Source organism: Ursus arctos, unplaced genomic scaffold, assembly GCF_023065955.2.
Source record: "Ursus arctos isolate Adak ecotype North America unplaced genomic scaffold, UrsArc2.0 scaffold_18, whole genome shotgun sequence".
In the NCBI taxonomy this organism is placed as follows: Eukaryota; Metazoa; Chordata; class Mammalia; order Carnivora; family Ursidae; genus Ursus; species Ursus arctos.
Window position 1 is genome coordinate 56,940,892 of NW_026622852.1, and position 19,109 is coordinate 56,960,000.

General features: G+C 50.4%; 1 protein-coding gene across 1 annotated transcript in view; it reads right to left on the minus strand.

Moving 5' to 3' along the window:
* The window catches only part of DDX31 (DEAD-box helicase 31), a 70,508-nt gene that overhangs the window by 26,374 nt on the left and 25,025 nt on the right, over positions 1-19,109 (minus strand). The window contains 4 exon segments of the mRNA XM_026514246.4: positions 3,098-3,179; positions 8,154-8,293; positions 9,883-9,933; positions 18,927-18,986. Coding sequence (XP_026370031.3) covers positions 3,098-3,179; positions 8,154-8,293; positions 9,883-9,933; positions 18,927-18,986 — 333 coding nt within the window.

Here is a 19,109-nt window from a genome sequence, read left to right on the forward strand (position 1 = left end):
TCTGTCTGCACCGGTTCGTGTGTTAGACAGAACTGCCCAACCTGAGAACAGCAATTAAAACATACTGCATTTCTTAGGAGAAACAGAACTAAAACTTGTACCTAGCACCTACTTTATTCATCTTACTATTCACATGGATCACACACGTAAAACACTCTTTTAGGCTGTAGATCTCTGTGATAATTAGTGATGCAGTCAATTTCATTTAGTTTCTCTTTGGCCTCTGAATTCGAGTCAACTAAGCCAGGTTTGCATCAATGGGACACGCAGGACCTTTTATGATTAGTTTTCTAAGCTAACCAGTTATTTCGGCATCAGTGAAAACCCAACCTTGCTGAGTGGTTTTTCTCTTTTTTTAAAAGAGACTTTATTTATTTATTTAAGAGAGAGAGCGAGTTGGGGGGGAGGCAGAAGGAGAAGCAGACTCCCCACTGAACAGGGAGCCCAATGTGGGACTCGATCCCAGGACACTGAGATCATGACCTGAGCAGAAGGCAGACGCTTAACCGACTGAGCCACCCAGGAGCCCCGAGTGTTTTTTCTTTTTAAAAACGAAGTTCACCACACCTTAAAAATATAAAAATATTCTATTTGTCCCTCTCCACCAAGGCAGGAGCTTGGGGCTGGGACAAACTGACACGGCCCAAAAGTGCATGGAGTGTTTTCTGCCTCACTTTAGGTCAACCTCACAGCAACATACAAGATGGGCACCCTTGTTCTCAGTTTACAGATGGGAACACTCAGGCTGGAGAGAAGACAACCTGCCCAAGGTTGCAGAACCACCAGCTGTTTAGCAGGGACTCAAACCCAACGTCTGTCTGCCTCGGGGTCCTAGGAAGGGACTTACAGGGAGGAGCCAACACACGAGGTCCCTGAAGGGCAGCAGTGGAGAAACGGCCGTGGCTTGCTCCTGGAAGAGCAGGGGCATGGCAGCTGCTCTGCTCCCTCTCCAGGGGAGTGTCTGCAGCAGGGGCTCCCTCCACAGATGCACTTGACGATCAGCTCCCCGGACAGAACTGATGTGTGCCCGGTTCAGGCACAAACACCGACAACTCAGCCAGTTCCAGAAGCAGTGTAAGTAAAGATGAGATTGGAATGAACCTTTTAGTCTCATTTCGTGACTGCTCACTCTTATTTCCAGAGAGCAGGCAGATGCTAATGTTCCAGGTGACACAGCAGAAAGCACTGGGCTTCGGCTCACGGTCTGAACTTTGAACTCCACATCCGCTACTAACTGATGACGACGAGGACGACAAACATGCTTCAGAACCTGCGTTGGGGTTTTCAGGTTCTTTCTTACTCAGTCCTCCAACCTCCTAACGAGAAGAATACTAACATGATCTCAGTCTGACATTTGAAGAAACCGAGGCTTAGGAAGGTCCACGACTTGGCTAGAGCTACAATGGGGATTAGGAACCGGACCCTGGGGGTGCCTGGGTGGCCCAGTCATTAACTGCATGCTTTCGGCCCAGGTCATGATCCCAGAGTCCCGGGATTGAGCCCCATGCTGGGCTCCCTGCTCAGCGGGAAGCCTGCCTCTCCCTCTCCCACTCCGCCTGCTTGTGTTCCTCTCTCTCTCTCAAATAAATAAATAAAATCTTAAATAAAAAAAAAAAAAAAAAGAGGAGTCGGACCCTGAGGCCATGCCCTTCACCTCTATGCTACGCTGCCCACGGGAACGGTTCCCCTGCCTCCCCCACGCTGTCCTGGAGCTGTAATGAAGTGTCCAAGGGAACACGGAAAACCCTACGTAGAAGCAGCTTCAGAAGACGCGTGCCAGGACCAATGAGTGTTCGGTGACTGGTCCGCTCCTTGACAATCCCATATTTATATGGGATGTTTCATAACGAAAGATCGCTTAAAACAACTGTTGGTCAACTGAGTCTTTAACTGCTTCTCTTGCTTACAGGGATCTCTGTTGTGGGGGCATTCACTGACCAAGTCTCAGCTCGACGACGACGACGGCTAACACTACCGGACTGAGCAGCCGTCTAGCTGCACTGCCTCGGTCTCGTGAGCGGTAAGGGAAGCTCGCTGGAATACAGAAGAGCACGTGCTTGGAAGTGAGGCTGCCCCTGCGGACATCCCCTCACCCCTCCAAGGCCCTGGTTACCTCACCTAGGACATGGGACAAGAGCACCCGCCTGCTGGGGTCTGTGGCAGGATTAAACGGGACCAAGCATGTTAAGAGCGCAGCACGGGCCCGGGACACAGGCTGGGACTGTGTCCCTCTGCCTTTTCTAGAATACATTTATAAGGTTCTCTCTGGAACAAGAGGACTAAAGTCAGGGCCAGTCAAATCAGGTCCCAGCTTCAGGGAGAAGATCGATCCAAATAAAGACACCTCTTGACGCATAAAAGAAACTCTTAAGCCTGATCTATTTGGCTCTCATTTTCCAGCTTATCCTCAGGCTTAAGAAAACAAATGTAAAATATTCAAATAATTAATATTTCATAGACAAAATTACATTCAGCAACATTACACACATATCTGTGACGTACTGAGTAACGGGCTGGAGTGGGGTGGGGGAGCGACTGCCTAGCAGGGGCGAAGCTGCAGGAAAGAATGCTCAGCATCTCCATACGGAACTGCATGGATAACACAGATTTCTCTCCCTAATGATCTCAACTTTACGCTTCTGTGTATGGCACCCACACTAAAAAATGGATGAACTAAGTGTGTCTGAAAGGAGACACAGAGAGATCTATTTCTTCCATGCTGCCCTGGGTAGATGGGTCCAGTCAGTCGTCCTTGCTGATCATCTGGACGGGGACCACCAGGGCTGGGCGTGTGATACTGCCGCCAAACTCACTCTGGGCCGGAATGAGACCTCCTCTCTGGGAAGCCTGCTGTGGCCTGGCGGACTTCCAGAATGGATGGCAGCCCATTAGCCAGACGAGACCAGCAAAACACATCCGGAAGCAAAGAGAGAGCAAAACACAAACCAGGTTTGGCCTCACCTAATGTTCACGGTCCCTTAGATAGACGCCTGCTTGACAGAGGAGCGAGCTATCCCACACACAAAGTCTCCACCGCCCCAGATCAAGAAATGAGTCACGTCTGTTCGCAGCAAGTACAATAAATAATAAAACTCACCTGGCTTCCCCACCGGCTCCCTTTAAAACAATCATCCCTTGTCAGAACAGACAAAATATCTTCCACCTTAATCTCAGAAACGCTGTAAAAGGAAGAGCATATCAAAGTAAACTTTTTATTCTTCCACCATCTGGAATCTTGATGCATAGAACTGGCTTATTCTCAAGCTAATTAGGTACAAAGCGGAAGCTACACCTTCACAGGAAATAGCTTCCTAAACCTTCAGGAGGACTTTGGAAGGAAGGGACATCTATGACACCACAGGGACAGATGGGATCATATTCCCAACACTCTCCATCCTCTCTGGTGACTTTCAAACAGGCTGCATTTAGAATTTCCTCTGTAAGGATCATGTCATTACTTCTTAATACATCTCAAACCCTAAACAAGGAGGCCTGCTTATTCATAGACTACCTTGACTTGAGCAGATGAAGAAATAAAAAGGCATTTTGGATAGTCCTTCTAGTTTTACTAGTTTTTTACTTTAAAAAAAGTGGGGGTTGGGGCAGGGTGGCCAAAGGTCCTTCACTGTTGGGGTCAACTCAGGGAAGGCTGACAAGTGACTAAGCACCAGAACTCTCTTCTCCTCTACCCTCGTGTCTACCCTCTCGCTTCTTAATTATTAAGGGGTAAGGGACAAATGACCTCTGATGGATCCAGGGCTATGTACAAACAGCTGAGACCGGAATTTGGGCATCACTTGTGAGCAGAAGCCACCCTGAGCCAGAAGAAGAGGCCCACCCTGCCTTGTGGCGGGGGGGGGGGGGGGGGGGGTCCTCGTCCGCCACGTCCTGCGAGGCCACGGCACGCAAGCACAGGAGGTACATGCAGACTCAAGTATCAGAGCCTCAGGAAGAAGCAGGAGCTGCTGAAAACATACTTCCCAGAGAGGAAAAAAAAAAAAGGGAAGGAGGCGTTCCGGGGAGAAAAACAGATCATAAAAAGATAAATGATTTCCTTGTATGTTGTTTCTTTCTTTCTTTCTTTTTTTTAAACGTAACAGCAAATTAATACATGAATGGCAACCTCTCATGTGGGAGAAGACAATTCTCCCCCTTTCCCCCAAAGGTTACTCTGACAAAGCTATGAATGAAAATGTCACGTCTCTGACAGCGATTTACCTGAAATGTGTCATCGCTTCCCTGAACACCCCCAGCCCCCGCCCCTCCACGTTCTCTTCCTCTGCTGCCGGCTCACAGCCCTACGGATACGTGAAATCTTCTTACAGCAGGAGGAGTAACCGGAGAAGGCAGAGCATGCACTGCGAGGGTAGCAGTTTGGGGGAAAGGGCTCATGATTTCATGGAAAATCTATTTTCATATGAGAGAGAAAAGCTGTGGGTGTGGAATTTGCCTCTTCTTTATGTCTGGAAATCTGAAGGTGAAAACACAGCCCAGGCCTATCTTTTTCTTTGTCTGACGGACTTGCCTCCATTCATCACTTTTTTTCTTGAGGGAAAAAAAGGAAAAGTAAAAGGAACATAAGTACTTGGGGGTGAGATCTGGAAGCAGGGAGAGAGAAACAAAGAATAAGGCCATTCGGAGTCGGGGACACAAAGAACTGAGCACACCGCCAAGAGGCACCGTGTTCTGAAAGGCAGGGCGGTGCTGACACTGCGGCCAGGGCTCGGCTCCGCTCTGTGTGTCCGTGCGACAGTGCTGGGCGACCAGGCACTGAACGGGAGCTGAGAATGGACTGGAGTGATTTACAGTTTAAAAGGGCCTTCCTCCTACTCTAAGAAATCGTTGCTTCTGAGGAACAAAGCCAATCTACTCGGCTTGTTTATGGTTCTACCAACAGATCTGAATCACCCTGCCTTACTATGAAAAGAGACAGATAAATAAATTCAGGGAACTGTCTCATGCCTGATCTAAGAAATACACGTTTTGATGAAGCATTTACATTTTAATAAACCAATGACGATTTTCCTAAGAAACACACTTAAAGGAGAAGTGGGAAACAGGGAAGAAGCTGGCAAACACCAGGATGCAGAAACGAAGTCCTGAGCACTCAGACAGAGGTGGCAGCGGCCCAGGGCGCCCGTCTCTTGCCACGGCTGCTAAATCACAGTCAGGGCGCATTCCGCAGTGCGCGGCGTCCGAAGGCAGGCAGCAATTTGCTGTGATGGCCCTTGCTGCCGCGAGCCTCGGCCTGCCTTCCTGAATCTCCCCTCTAATTCATCAGCTGTCCCGGCATCCTGCTGCCTGGCTCCCAGGTTTTTAGGCCACACACACACACACACACACACACCCTCTTCCTTCTCTCTGTTTTTTGTTGTTGTTGAATATTTAGCAGTGTACCTTCTGTATTCCAAAAATGTTCAAGTCTGCTTCTTTCCATGGCACACATTGTAATCAGGTCTTCTTTGGTGTGATTTTTTTTTGTATTAAGTCAAGATACCCAACATCCAGCCCTTCTTCAGCAATCAGGAAGCATTATCCAAGGCTACAACACGATAACTCCAATCTGATACTTCAGGGTGGGGCGGGGGATTGATTACAGTCAAAGCAGCCAGTGGATCAGGGGCACGAACTTCAGTGGGTGCATTTTCAGGGCAGAAACGAGCGAGGCTGGACCCCTCCAGGACTCCTTCCCCCTTGAACGGATGTTCTTTCCACAGAAGACCTGACTCTCTTCCTCTGGGTACTTCTGTCTTCATCTTTCTTAACTTCCCCTCCAAGTCCAAATACTGAGAACCCCTGGATCGGGGAGCGGTCTCCTGAATGTGCACATGGTTGTGCTGGATTTCCCACGAATACCACCGGCACGGCTTTTCCCAGGAGACCACCACAGAGAACGAGTGTACTTCTATCTTTAAGATACACATGGCTCACTAATAATTCAGGTTGGTGCCAACTACTATTTTCCCCTTTCGAATTTAGGTTTACATTTGAACCTTTCACAGCCATCAGCCTGAATGCGTTGATTGAAGACCGCTTGAGAGACAGTCAGAGGCACCCGGGTGCGTGACTCTGGGGCTGGGCAATTACCGCCTGACTTCACGACGGCGGGCACCCACTTTTCTGAGCTTATTGGGTCCAAGCGAATGAGCACGGGAGGACATCCAGGAGCTGCTGACAGGAAGGAACGGAGAACATGAATCTGCAGGTCTAGAACAGAAGGTGGGGGAAAGATAGCCGAGGGGTAAGAGGCCGCCAAGGTGCAGTGACGACATGTTCTCCCGTGGATGACAACACCCGGCTCTGAAAACACTTTCTGGAGGTCTACAAGTTCCTGTGCCAGAGGAAAACAGTCACGGCACCATGACAGGCTCCCAGCCTGTGAGGACGGGGTAAGGGAAGAAGGAGAAGGGCTATGTCCATGGGTTTTCATTCCACCCCCCACAGTGTTTCCGGGGTCCAGCTACCCTGTCGAGTGCCGGCCTAGGCCCTGAAAGCGCCTGTGAGAAGGACCGGCCAGCCCCCAGGTCTGGGCCCGGGGAACGAGCTGGAGAGGAAGCTCTTAGTGAAAGGGGACTGACCATCTGATGGCCAGAATTCCTCTTACAAGTGAGATAAAATATGCAGGCTTCCTGAAACCAACAGAAATCACTCTTTCAATGGTGAAATTGTTTTAAGATACTAAATGACAGGAAAACCCAAACCAGCATTAGTTGGGCCCACTCAAAATCACTACCGGGTTCATCAGGAGTGGGACAGTCCTGCCTCCCTACCACTGAAGGGTGTACACGAGGCACATTTTCTGAGGAGCCCCAGCCCACACATGTTCCCACGAGCAACCCGAGACTGCTGAGTGCTGCGAGGTCTGCACTGGGTACAGGGAAGAAGGGAGAGGGAGGGGGACTTTCTCTGCAGGTGGGAGAGAGAGACAGGGAGAGGGACAGCTCTGTACGTGGGAATTACGGCGGGCTGGTGGGGGTGGTCACAGGCCACTCTCCATGTGGGTGGCCTGCACTTAGTCCCCAGACCAGGTTCCATGCCACCTGTCTGGAAATTTCAGTACAGGTGCAGAATACGATGATTCTGCCAGCTCTATACTTCAGAGAATGTCTCATCATCTTATCTGATGCTTTACATAAAACACCGGGCTGGGCAAAGCACCAGCACAAGAGATTCTTGGGCGCAGGCATACAGCGGAGTCCAAGCAGCAGGCGGGCAGCCATCCGGGCTCCTGTCCGCGGCGGGATTTGTGTCCCACCCTCCCGGGCACATACATGGGACTCTTCTGTGCCTCCGAAAACACTTTCCATACACCTGTGCTATGTCTGAGCAGAAGCAATTCTTGCCAGTAGACCAGTGTGAGGAACCACACGCCTTCGGGAGCCCATTATTAGCGCTTGTCACTTCAGCTGCCGGAGCTTGTATGGAAAACAGGGCAAAACATTCATTTCTGCGACCCAGGTGAGTTCCTTCTGCTTTCATTCCATTTACTCCCAGCCAGGTCGAGACGCCCTTCTCCGTCTCTGCTTCGTTTCTCCTTCCTGGGCGAGGTCAGGCTCCGCTGGAGGCCCCGACTGCTCTTGCCTGCGGTCAAGCTGGCGGGCCGGGGCTGGAGCGGGGGCCTCGCTCGGAGTGGTGGGCGCGCACGAGATGGTGGCCGCACGGCCCCAGCTGTGAGGGTGTGCGGGCATCTTGGCCGCCCCGAAAAGGTTTCTTCCCTGGGTTTATTTTCCTGGGGGAGGGGGAGCTGTGTGAGGAGTCAAAAATATTATTTTTTTCCAAAGACAAATCACCTTTAAAGGTATAAGATGTTGAGCATAAAAATAAAAACCGTGAATAAAAAAGCTCTTCGAGCGGCTGGCTGTGAGGGCTGTGCACACGTCTCTGACAGAAAAGGAAATGAAACAGACCTCTATCTTACAGAAAAATCAAGCGCAACATACCGTTCCATGACTTAGTCTGGCAACACAATGAAAATTGTCATGTGCTGACGGTATGAAGGGTTTTAGTGTTTGCCACTGGCTATTCTGGGACTCATTTAGGGATCACAAGGGTTAATGGCTCTTCGTCAGCTTACAAGGCCCATCCACCGTAGAAGGCGACAGAAAGTTAATTAGGTGAGATCAGCCGAAACCCCGTTCAGGTTTCTGACTCACTTGATTTTGTGAGAAGCCAACGAGTTGACATATTCTGCCTCCGAAGGAGCCAAAATGAGCAGGCTGCTCCCACGGCAGCCAATCCGGGCGGTTCTCCCGATCCGGTGGATGTATTCAGCAGGTGAAGACGGCGCGTTGTACTAAAAAGGGTAACAAAAATGAAGCATTCACAGATCAAGGGATTGCCATTAATTGGAAGTGCAATACCCCTCACCTGCCTCCAGGTATCCCAAGAATTAAACCCTGGTGCTATGGTTACCCTCATGCAATCCCAAGGAGAAGTCACTCAACCCTGAAACCCCTGACTTCACTGGAAATAACAAGGCTCTGACACACAAACGTGAACAGCGGCCAAGTTTCCGATGAGCGAGCCGCCTTCCCGTCCCAGTATCTCCTTTGTAATTTTACTTCTCCACAGGTCTGTTCATTTTCCTATCTGCATCTTTTCACCGTGGTGACCGTGCAAGCTGAAGTGGGAGGCAGGCGGGGGCACCATTCTGCAGGATGGCCGCATGACCTTGGCAGACACAGCAGTGGGGCGGAGGCCACGAGGACTGAACAGGGTCAGGAGGAAGGGGCCGGCGGCTCCGATCAGAGTTCACTCTGCCGCCCGGCCGCCGCGGGCTGGTCCCCTCCACCTCATTGCACTTCCACTCAATCCCAACGGCACAGAGCTGTGAGGCAGCTGAGAGGCCAGTTCCCGTCCCACAGGGACTTGCTTCTGCTCCCAAGGACAGCATTCCTGACTCGAGGGAAAAGGCAGACTCTAACTCAGCAGAATGCATTCTTTCACATCCTCCATGGCAATAACTTCGCCACCATGAAAAGGAATTGACCATCTAACCATTCTTCCTTTTTGTTCTTTGCTGCTATACGACTCAAAGATCAGAGCCCCAAAGGGCTGTAATGTATGGGGGGGGCAGGTACATGAATCTAATCAATCTCGTGATACAGAAAAGCTCAGAACGATCGATTTTATGTGTCTGCCCCACTGCGCCCCCATATTAAAATTATCCTGTCTTTTTATCTTTGCTTTGTTCCACGGCCATCAGGAAAGAAGACACAATGCCTCTAGTCGAAAAGTGGCCTGCTGCGGTGGTAGATCAGATTTCCTAGCCAGTGACAGGCACGCAATTCCACTAAAATGTGAATAAACCATGACTCACGTAAATGGGGCACGTGTCCCGTGACCTCCACACAGAAGGGCTTAAAAATACCATCCTGCAGACTAACGAAAAGAAAAAACAAAACTGAAACCACTAGACTCTAGTGCTAACACCTGTACCCTCTGGCAAAGCGTCCAAGGCTAGAGGTACGTGTAAGATGCTGTCAGGGACTTAATTGCCCCCTGCAGGTCAATGTACAGGGACACGGCTCTCAGGACAGCTGAGCCATCTCCTTCTGGACACAATGAGACTTCCCAAGGGCATTGGTAATTCCTGTTATTTTCAGATTGCTGAAACTTTGTGTGTGACATGCATTAGTCTGGGAGCAGGGGAGCCTGCCCCTCCCTCCCATGACTGCTCAGCCTGGCTGTTTCCCTGCAGCGGCTAGGTGGACTGGGTTAGGGAAAGATACCAGGAGAACCGTGCAGATAAGGCTGGTTGCTGCCTGGTTACCAGGGCAACACCCAAGAGGCTAATAATAATTATTCCACTTAGAGCCAACACAGCTACTCACAATCATATATCCCTGCCTTGAGCTCACACCTTAACGACTAAAAAATTACCTGAACAATCCACGTGACTTGAGGGAGATCTAAGCCCCGAGCTGCAACATCCTTCAAAACAGAAAAGAATATGGCTTAGGACTGAGTTTCTGAACCTTTTTTCGGGCCACAGTTCCATCTGATAATCTAATGCGAACTATGAGGGCTCACCACCCACCGTGTGCACAGGTGGGTGCACGTGCGCGCGCGCGCACGCACGCACACACACATACACACACACAGCCCAGCATACAACTTCAGAGACACACTAGCTCGGGGGTAGTTCTGCAGAACACGTTGGTGAGGCAGAGACCACCCACTCCCCTAGAACGTAAACCGTGAGCCCAAGAACTGTGAAAACTTCGAACGTGTTATTACTTTCCCACTATATCTGAAGAACCGCTCTCCGAGGAATGCGTTCATGGGTTATTGCCCCATCCCTACCTATCGGCAATGCCTAACAACGACAGGGCTTTGAGACACGTGTCTGGAAGACCACCCCAAAGCATTCCTGGGTGGAGATGAGTCGCAAGGTCTTTACTGAGGATGTATCAGCCTCAGGTAGCAGTAAAGACCAAGTAACGTCCCACCTCCTCTGACAGTTCAATTACGGCACCGGCCACAGACTTAATTAACCCCAGACATAAAAACCGTAAAAGCAAAGGAGATAGATCTCTCCCTTTCAGCTGGCTGCCACCCAAAGAGCAAAGGCTCTTGCTCTCTAGTGTCTGTCTGGCCATTCTGGCAGAGACGAGAGAATGGGAACTTTTTGGTTTTTAGGGATAAATTTACACTGGGTGTTCATGTTCTAGCATGAGCGTCGTCACAAGACTATCCCCAGTCGACATTTACTGAGCACTTACTATACGCCAGACTCTGCAGCACTGCGCCTGCGTTATCTCGAGCGATCTTCCAAATACTCCTCAAAACAACTCTTACTCCCACTGGATGCACGGGAAACCACGGTTCGGACAGATTAGGTAACTTGTCCAGAGACACACAGCTAAGAAGTAGAGGCAGCCCTCAAATCCAGGTCCACTTTACTTTTCTAAGGCCATTATTATACTGTTCCACCATCGGAAAAGATGCTGCATCCCTCATAAGCTGCTGGTGGGAATGCAAAGTGGTAGAAAAACCTACGGTAGGAAATGCGGTAGTAGCCAGTAAAATTACATACGCACTTGTCCTCCGACCCAGATGCACTCTCACTCCTAGAAATCCATCCCAAAGATACAGTGGCAAAAATGCAACATGCTGCACGTACAAAGCTACTCATTTCAGCAAAATCTGTAATTGCAGGTGTGGAAAGGCAGCCTAAAAGATGGCCATACCGACCCCCTGTAGCAGAGTGTCCCACAGCTGAGACAGGAGGGAGGTGCTGGTGTGCGGACACGGACAATCTCTACGATCCGTTCTGGGTGTGCAGAGTAGGCTTTTGTGTGAGAAATGAGGGGAATACAAATATATTTGGTCAAATTTCAAAAAAAATTAATGGAGGAGAAAAGCCAAAAGCTCACAAAAAGTTACCTGCAGGGGAAGGGATCGGGGGTGGCAGACAAGGCTGGAAGCTGGACATCCTTGAAGGGACTTTAATAATTTTGACTGTGAAACAACATAGATGTTTTGACATAACTAGAAAGACAACAAGCTGTCATGCCACAGAAAGTACGAAATGTTGCCTATGGTGAATTCTTGCCAAAAACAAAACCAAATCTAACGAGGTGCATAGCCCCAACTCCTAGTTTACAGGAAGTGCGGGGGAGGGAGGAGCACGTGGACCCAACTAAAGAAGTCAATCCTGAATGTGGAGTATTCTAAAGCATGAACAGTCTGGTTTCTTCCAGAAAAAATCCAAGGGAAAAAAAAAAGAGGGTACGAAAAACGAGACCTTAGGAGATGGATTAATGGAGAGAGGAACTGAGACACTGCCCGGGAGCCTACGCCTGGAACGAGGCTCACCAGGACTATCACCTGTGGTTATCTCTCGGTAGAGGGATTGGGGTGATTATGTTTCTCTTTGCGTTTTCCTCTGTTGTTTGCTTCTTCTCTCAATGAATGCCTATTATTTCCTCCTAAATTTTTACCTAGAAAAATTTAAACCGAAAAGTTGGAAGAACAGTACAATGAGCACTCATGTATCCTTCATCTTTATTCACCAACCGCTAATCTCTGCACATCTGCTTTCTTTTTCTCTCTCTACACACGTATTTTTCTGAGCCATTGAAAGTAAGTTGTAAATACCATGACGTTTTATCCCTAACGACTTTAGCACATACCTCCCAAGTAAAAGGACGTTCTTCCTCACAAGCACAATACTAGCCTCATATCTAAGAAATTTAATATTAAATAACTCTTTTTTCAAGATTTTATTTATTTGACAAAGAGAGAGTGAGACCGCGCGCGCACACAAGCAAGGGGAGCAGCAGAGGGAGAGGGAGAAGCAGGCTCCCCGCTGAGCAGGGAGGCCGACGTGGGACTCTGGGGCTCGATCCCAGGACCCTGGGATCATGACCTGAGCCAGAGGCAGACGCTTAACTGACTGAGCCACCCAGGCGCCCAAATAACATTATTTTCTAATAATCACCTCATATTCAAATTTTTCCAACTGCGTCTAAGATTGACTTTTATAGTTGTTTTTCTTGCCCAATTCAGGAACTGACTCACAGATCATGCATTCTGTTTTTAATATATGCCTTTAGACGTCCATAATCTAGAATGATATCCGTGCCCTTAATATTTAGTGATTTAGTTGTTTGACAACTCAATTGTGAAGGAGTCCATGCGTCTTGAAGGACGTCCCAGAATCTGTGTTTGTCTGTGTCCTCGTGGTTAAGATTCCGGTGGAGCTTGCCCGTGGGTGTGCTTCCCAGTACCTGACGCCAGGAGAGACGGAGGGCAGCCTGTGCCGCACCAGGGGGAGCTGTGCGCGATGCCCCGAGAAAGTAGCATCCACGTGAAGGGACCTTTCCTCTGTCATTCATCCGTAGCCGGGGAGTGAGACTTTGAGACTCTTTCCCAAAACCTTTGGCGCAGAGGCTTTAGCTTCTACGGACGCTGCTTGTTTGCACCAGTGGTTGCCCTGGTGGCAGCAAATGGACGGCTCCTGAAGTCTGTCACTCCCTTCTTCCATTTAATAGCTGGCATTTTTCCGTAAAGCACGGCTCGCCTTTCTCTCCCCTTACTTTGCATGCGGAGAGCTTTCCTGGAGACAATAACCCTGCGCGAAGTCCCTGCAGGAAGCGGGCTGAGACACTCGCACCCTGTGTCGCCGGCGTCAGGGGCAGGAGCCGAGGACGACACCGGCCCACCGTCATCTAACCCGTCGGGAGGGGCCGCTGAGGGCAGGTCGGGTTTGCTCCGACTGCACCTGCGCTGGCGGGCTTGCTTTGAGCAGTGACTGGGCTGCATCTATTAAGTGTTAAGCGCGAGTTTAACGTACTAAGTGCGTCAACCACCCATGAAGTGTTTTCAGACAGCTCCCACTGCCCTGAGAACTGAAGGCTGATGTTCCAGAGCTGATGCCTTTGAGAACACAATTTAGAGAGTTCTCTATCTTAAAGGGGAGCAGGCACTGCTTTCTACACTAACCACAGCTGATGTCTTTAGAAAAACTGACGGGTTCTTAAATCTGCTAAGCTCTTGTTAAGAAGTGATTTATTTTATTTAAGTGCTCTGCAGTGGGAGAGGCACGCAGACAATGGGCTGTCTGAGCTTTACAGACAGGCTTTGTAAAAAATTTAATGCTCATCGGTTTAGTAAATTCAACCAAGGAACACAGATGAAACTCTAAAATAGCATATGACGTTCGTGGAACTCACTGAGCACGAACGCGCTGAACAGTGAGCAAGAATGCCAGCAGCTTCCTGGGACCGTTCGCAGTTCTATTTCCTGCCTGGGTGATCTGGCTTGTGGGGACTGCCTGAAACACCATCTTCCCATCTCCCACCACTTCTCGTCTCGGGCTGAGGGACCCTCACTGAAAGCCGCCCCTGCTCAGGTTTCACCCGGCCACTCCTGCAAGTCCTCCTTCCTGTTCTCAACCCAGGCTACCACAGAGGAGGGGACAAAGGGATAACCTTCAAGGTCTAGGAACAGAGAAACTGGACTCCACCATCCCTGTACAGCCATACCACCCGGGCAAGTCAACGCAGCTCCCTGACCCTCAGTTTACCCATCTATACAACGGCTGTAAGATTCACCCTATTTATCTCATGCCATGAGGTTGCCGTGAAGACCGAACAAGACTGTGCATGTGGAAGTGCACTTCGTCCACGACGAAGTAGGAATCGGCACGGTGGCAATCAGGCAGTGGTTTGTGATTCTCCTCACACCCACACCACGACCCGGGCGGAGGACCGCAGAGAAGTCGGGGTCCGCTCCATCCTCCGGAATGCCACCCGCAGCGGCCCCGGACCGACCGGACACTGACCTGCCCAAGACTCCTCAAAGGCTTAGGGTTCTCTGCCCTCTTAACACTTAGACCCAGCCCAACTGTATTCCTTTAAGCTAATTAGGGCAAAAGAATTGCTAAAGTCAGCTCTGAAAGACACTCAACGGTGAGGCCTTGAAGGCCCAGGGCTTGACAATTGGCTGCCTCCGCGAGACCAAGGAGTACAGATGGAAGGCAGCTTGCTCAGGTGCCAGCCTGTCAGTTGGATTAAAATGACTCATTTATTTACCCAAGAACCTCACAAAGTGCTTTTACTAACAGGGAGAGGGGGCCTGCCGGCTCTCTGAGCAAGGGACGCAGCAAATTCGCCTCTGCCGCCTTCCCGGCCTGCCAAAAGTCATTATTGCCGTGTGTGGAAAGCCATCAGCGGGGTACAGGCCCCCGTTGTCCGGGTGACAGATTGGGCTGCGTAATCAGAGGAGGAAGGAGAGAGTGCAGAAGCTGTCAGAGGCGAGAGATCTTGGCTGGAGCCGCCAGAAAACTGGCAACATGAGTTAGCGTAACTGAGTAAACAGCCAACCATCTCCAGATGATCTTGCCATTAACACGAATGAAATAAAGTGGAAAAGATCAACTTTACCTCAAAAGCACGCCCCAGAGAAAACCAAGAAAGTCTACATTTATTGTCAGTGGTGAACTGACATTCCCGTGACTCTTACGGCCTCAACCTCCTGGCCTCCTTTGTCTCCCAGCCTCCTGGCACAGTGGAAATTCCCCAGGAGGAAGGGAAATGAAGAACTGCACAGACTTAACGGTGTGCTTCAAGACAAAAAAAAAAATTGAGAAGGTGGAGGAAAGCAGCACAGGGGACTCAGACATCTTCGGAAAGCAAGCACGTGCCGGATGGACAACCAAGATGGAGTGCCACGGAGACCGGCCAGCAGACCCAGTGGGGCTGGGAGTGCCCCGCCGCGCCGGGAGAAAGGCTACCGTGCTCCGTGTATCCAGGGACGACCAGGGAGCGCCACGTGTCCAACAGAGAGCCCGGTGGCGGCTTACAAGCAGAGGCGGCTCAGGAATATCATTTTCCAGTCACTCCGTGGTACTTCCCTTTGTCAACTCATCCACGTAACAATGGTGCTGAAACCCACCTTCCCCTCCTTTGGCCTAGGGCGAGTTCTTCACCAGAAGCAGGAGGAAATATTTTGTAGGTAACCCAGTATCTCCTATCTGATTGCTTTGATTTCTTAATTCCACCTAGGAAAGTGGGCTTTGAACTTTCAAACGGCTCCTTCCTGCTAATCCCTACTCCCTTCTTAACTTGGCTTCTTCTTAGATCTACTTCTCTGGAGAATACAAACTTACATTTCGAATGTGTAAGGACCTCTCTTTCACAAACTGGTCTCTCCCGCCCAGACGGCACTCTCACTTCTGCCTACGCTTCACGCCAGCATGATCTCACACGGTTACTGAGAACCCACAGTACACAAAGCCATGTACCAGGTCCTGAAAGGGTGCATAAAATTAGAAAGGTCCTTGCTGTAACATGTTTGTAATTAAGATGAAGAAAACACACACACACACATCCTTAACTGTTCTTAATAACAGAAAAGTCGGCAGGGAGGAAAATGGATCGGGGGAGGGATTTTCAAGCAGTAACTAGCAGCACTGGGAGTTTTTCGAGTGGTTCAACCAGTTCCCAACTTCTCATACATTCAGTCTTCTGAGCTTGTTAAAAGATCTTGGGATGAGAAATCAAAATGGCAAAAGGTATACTATAAAGGGGAGGGAAAATCCCCCTGCCACAATTAACAACATGATTCCTCTTTATCAAAAGAAGCCAGTTCTCCATCTGCCGTGTCCTGACGTGGCCCCCGTTCCTCATTAACACTAAGGAGGCTCCTGGAGAGCGTGCAGAGGGCCTGGCAAGCAACAGGCTGCTTAGAAGGACGCAGAGTGACAGCGTCTCCCCAGAGCAGCCATGAACTACTGCAGCGGGTCTCCTGTGCCTGCGGCTCTCGGGCACTGGACGCCTGCAGGCTGAAGCAAATGAACGTGGCAGAACTAGCAGGAACTCGGAGACGGTGAATGAAGAGCTCCTCATCACCGGGGACCATGTGCTCGAACCCAGGCTTAGAGATGGCCGGAAATGAGCCGCCCCACCCCCGGGTCTTCTCCGGTAATCTTCACCACACAGTGAAGAAGAGGTGAGGCTGGCAGAAGGTCAGCGCACTGGAAGGTTCCTCAACAAGCGAATGAACACACACCAAGAGCCTTCAGTGAAATCAGAGTGCGGGCAAGTGAGAGTCAGCTTTCCGTGCGGCACCCGGGACTGGCGGGGGGGGGGGGTGCAGAAGGGTGGGGGTGCTGTGCTCTGCCAAGTCAGGGGTGCTCTTTGGCTGGCTGACCTCACTTTGCCTGCAGGTATCAGCCTGCCGAAACAAGGAAAGTCGTCATAGGTTTCTGACCCCACTGAGAATTATCTTTAAAAAAGAATGACCTTTACTTCCATGTCTACCTACTAAAAAGGCCAAAACCAACCAAAACACTGAACTGCAAAACCCTGGAGTCCTCCTTGAGACCCAGAGCTGACCCGTGTCTGTAAAAAATACCAGGAGACTTGAAAAGTTTCCACCAGGGACAAACCCAACATCTTAAAGGTCAAAGATAAAACATTTTGCCCCTGTCTTAAACTCCCACACAAAGGTTCCTACTGCTCCTGTTTCGATACGCACAACCTGTAACATCCACCCCTCAGGCACATCACGTGTATGACTTATTCCCAATGAGCAAGCATAACGTGAACCTCTCTCAGCCTTCTGAAAACGGCAGGCAGACACTGGTGGTTTTCAACACTGCGTTTCTTGGGCCCCAACTATCCCCCACTTGGTGCACAAATAGTGTGTATGCTCACCTGCTCCATCCCAAACACTGACATGGGACTGCAGACAAGACACTGTCAGTCTCTTGGGGCTCGCAGTGTGGGGGGGGAGGTGGGATGAGTGCCACAAAGAAGTGCGGGGTACACTGGGAGTGCCCAATGGGGAAAAACTGGGGCTTCCGAGTTCACGCTCCTGAAAAACCGAAACAGAAGCAGAGGCCTAACAAGGGGCTAGTCCGAGTCAGGGCGGGCTTCCCAGGCAGAGGGAATGCACGTACGAAGGCCCAAAGGCCTGAAAAAGGAAGGATGCTGCGCTCAGGGAACAGGAAGAGGAGCCTGTCTGGCTGAGGGCAGGGAGCAAGAGGCAAAAGTGGAGACCAAGGAGACGGGAAGGGGTTAGGATCCAGAAAGTATTACTGGACACGATAAGGACTGTTGACAAATTTCTTTGTCAAGTAGATCATCTGGACTCGTCTTCACTGTAGACTCGGCCTTTAGAGGTGGTTGAGCACAAACATAAGCATCTGATTTGCGGATGGGCTCCACAAAGGGCAGGGCCACTGGCCAGCCTCAGGCTTCCTCGGGGGGCAGGCGTGCCCATAGTGACCACGCCCAGATCGGGACGACCGAGTTGCAGAGCCACTGTGTGCCACACTCGTGGGAGAAGTGGCACCCTGTGATAAAACGGGTGACCGGTGGCCCCACCTCATACAGAAGAAACAAAGCCGTACTCGCTCATAAACCCTGCGTTTAGGAAGAGGACAATGCCTGTTACTTTGAAGACTGAATGCAGAGCAGGGGTTCCTTAAAAAGTAACTGCAGGGGCACCTGGGTGGCTCAGTTGGTTAAGCATCTGCCTTCAGCTCAGGTCATGACCCTGGGGTTCTGGGATCGAGTCCCGCATTGGGCTCCCCCTGCTCTGCGGGGAGCCTGCTTCTCCCTGTCCCTCCGCCTCCAACTTCCCCGGCTTGTGTTCTCCTTCTCTCTCTGTCAAATAAATAAAATCTTAAAAAAAAAAAAGAAAGTAACTGCATGAAAAGCGAGGCCTAGACAGGTATGCCAACAGCCAATAGTCTGTTCTGCCCGCCACTCACCCACTGGATGACCCAGTTTACAGAGCAATTTCAGGACTGCACGGACAGGGATTTCTCACATACCCAGCTGGGGGTTAAGTTACACCATCCAAGATGGCACAAGGAGGGAAGAGACTTTAATCTTAGGAGCCGGCGACAGCCATGGTGAAGCGAACCCCCAGAGAAAGGGGCACTAAAGGTGTGAATTTTCAATCTCAAAAGAGCACACGAGAGGCATATCCAAGAGGCCAGCTCTGCGCTGGAGGCGGCGGCAGTCCAAGCCCACCAGGACTGAGGCCGAATGACCTGGCCCTGAAAACCGTAGGGCAAAGGACAGTTTTAGACAACAGCAAAGAAAATCTGTCGAAGCGCATCTATTTTCCTTTTTAAAAAGGCGAGCAGAGGCAAAGAGAGTGGTTCTGTTGCGAAAAGACTTTCTCAGCTCTAATTACTCCCGATAGCTGTAATTTACACGTTTTTGGTGGATAGAAATCGCCAAGATTCACACATTTTCAGACCAACAGCTGCCACTATTAGTGAGCAAATCGGCAAGACTTCTGCTCTGTGGCACAGTCAGGTGACACACCAGAAGCGCAAGGCGACCGGCCACACCCAGAAGCCCCTGCTAGCCCCGCTCTCTGTGGGGCTGGCTGCGAGGCAACCTGTCGAGGGGGGCAGCAGGAGGTCCAGGCCTCCCCGCGGAGTGCAGAAGGGTACATACCGTACAAAGAAGGACGCCTGTTTTGGAATGTGAGAATTCTTGAAACACTGCTGTTCTTTCCTATAAAAACAAGGAAAAACATGGCCTTACAACTCGGAGGTCAGTCCCAGCACAGTAGGCTTAGAGTCCCATAACTCCCCCGTTTCCTACCGCTAGATCTATTTCCAGGCACTGCGAGGCTTT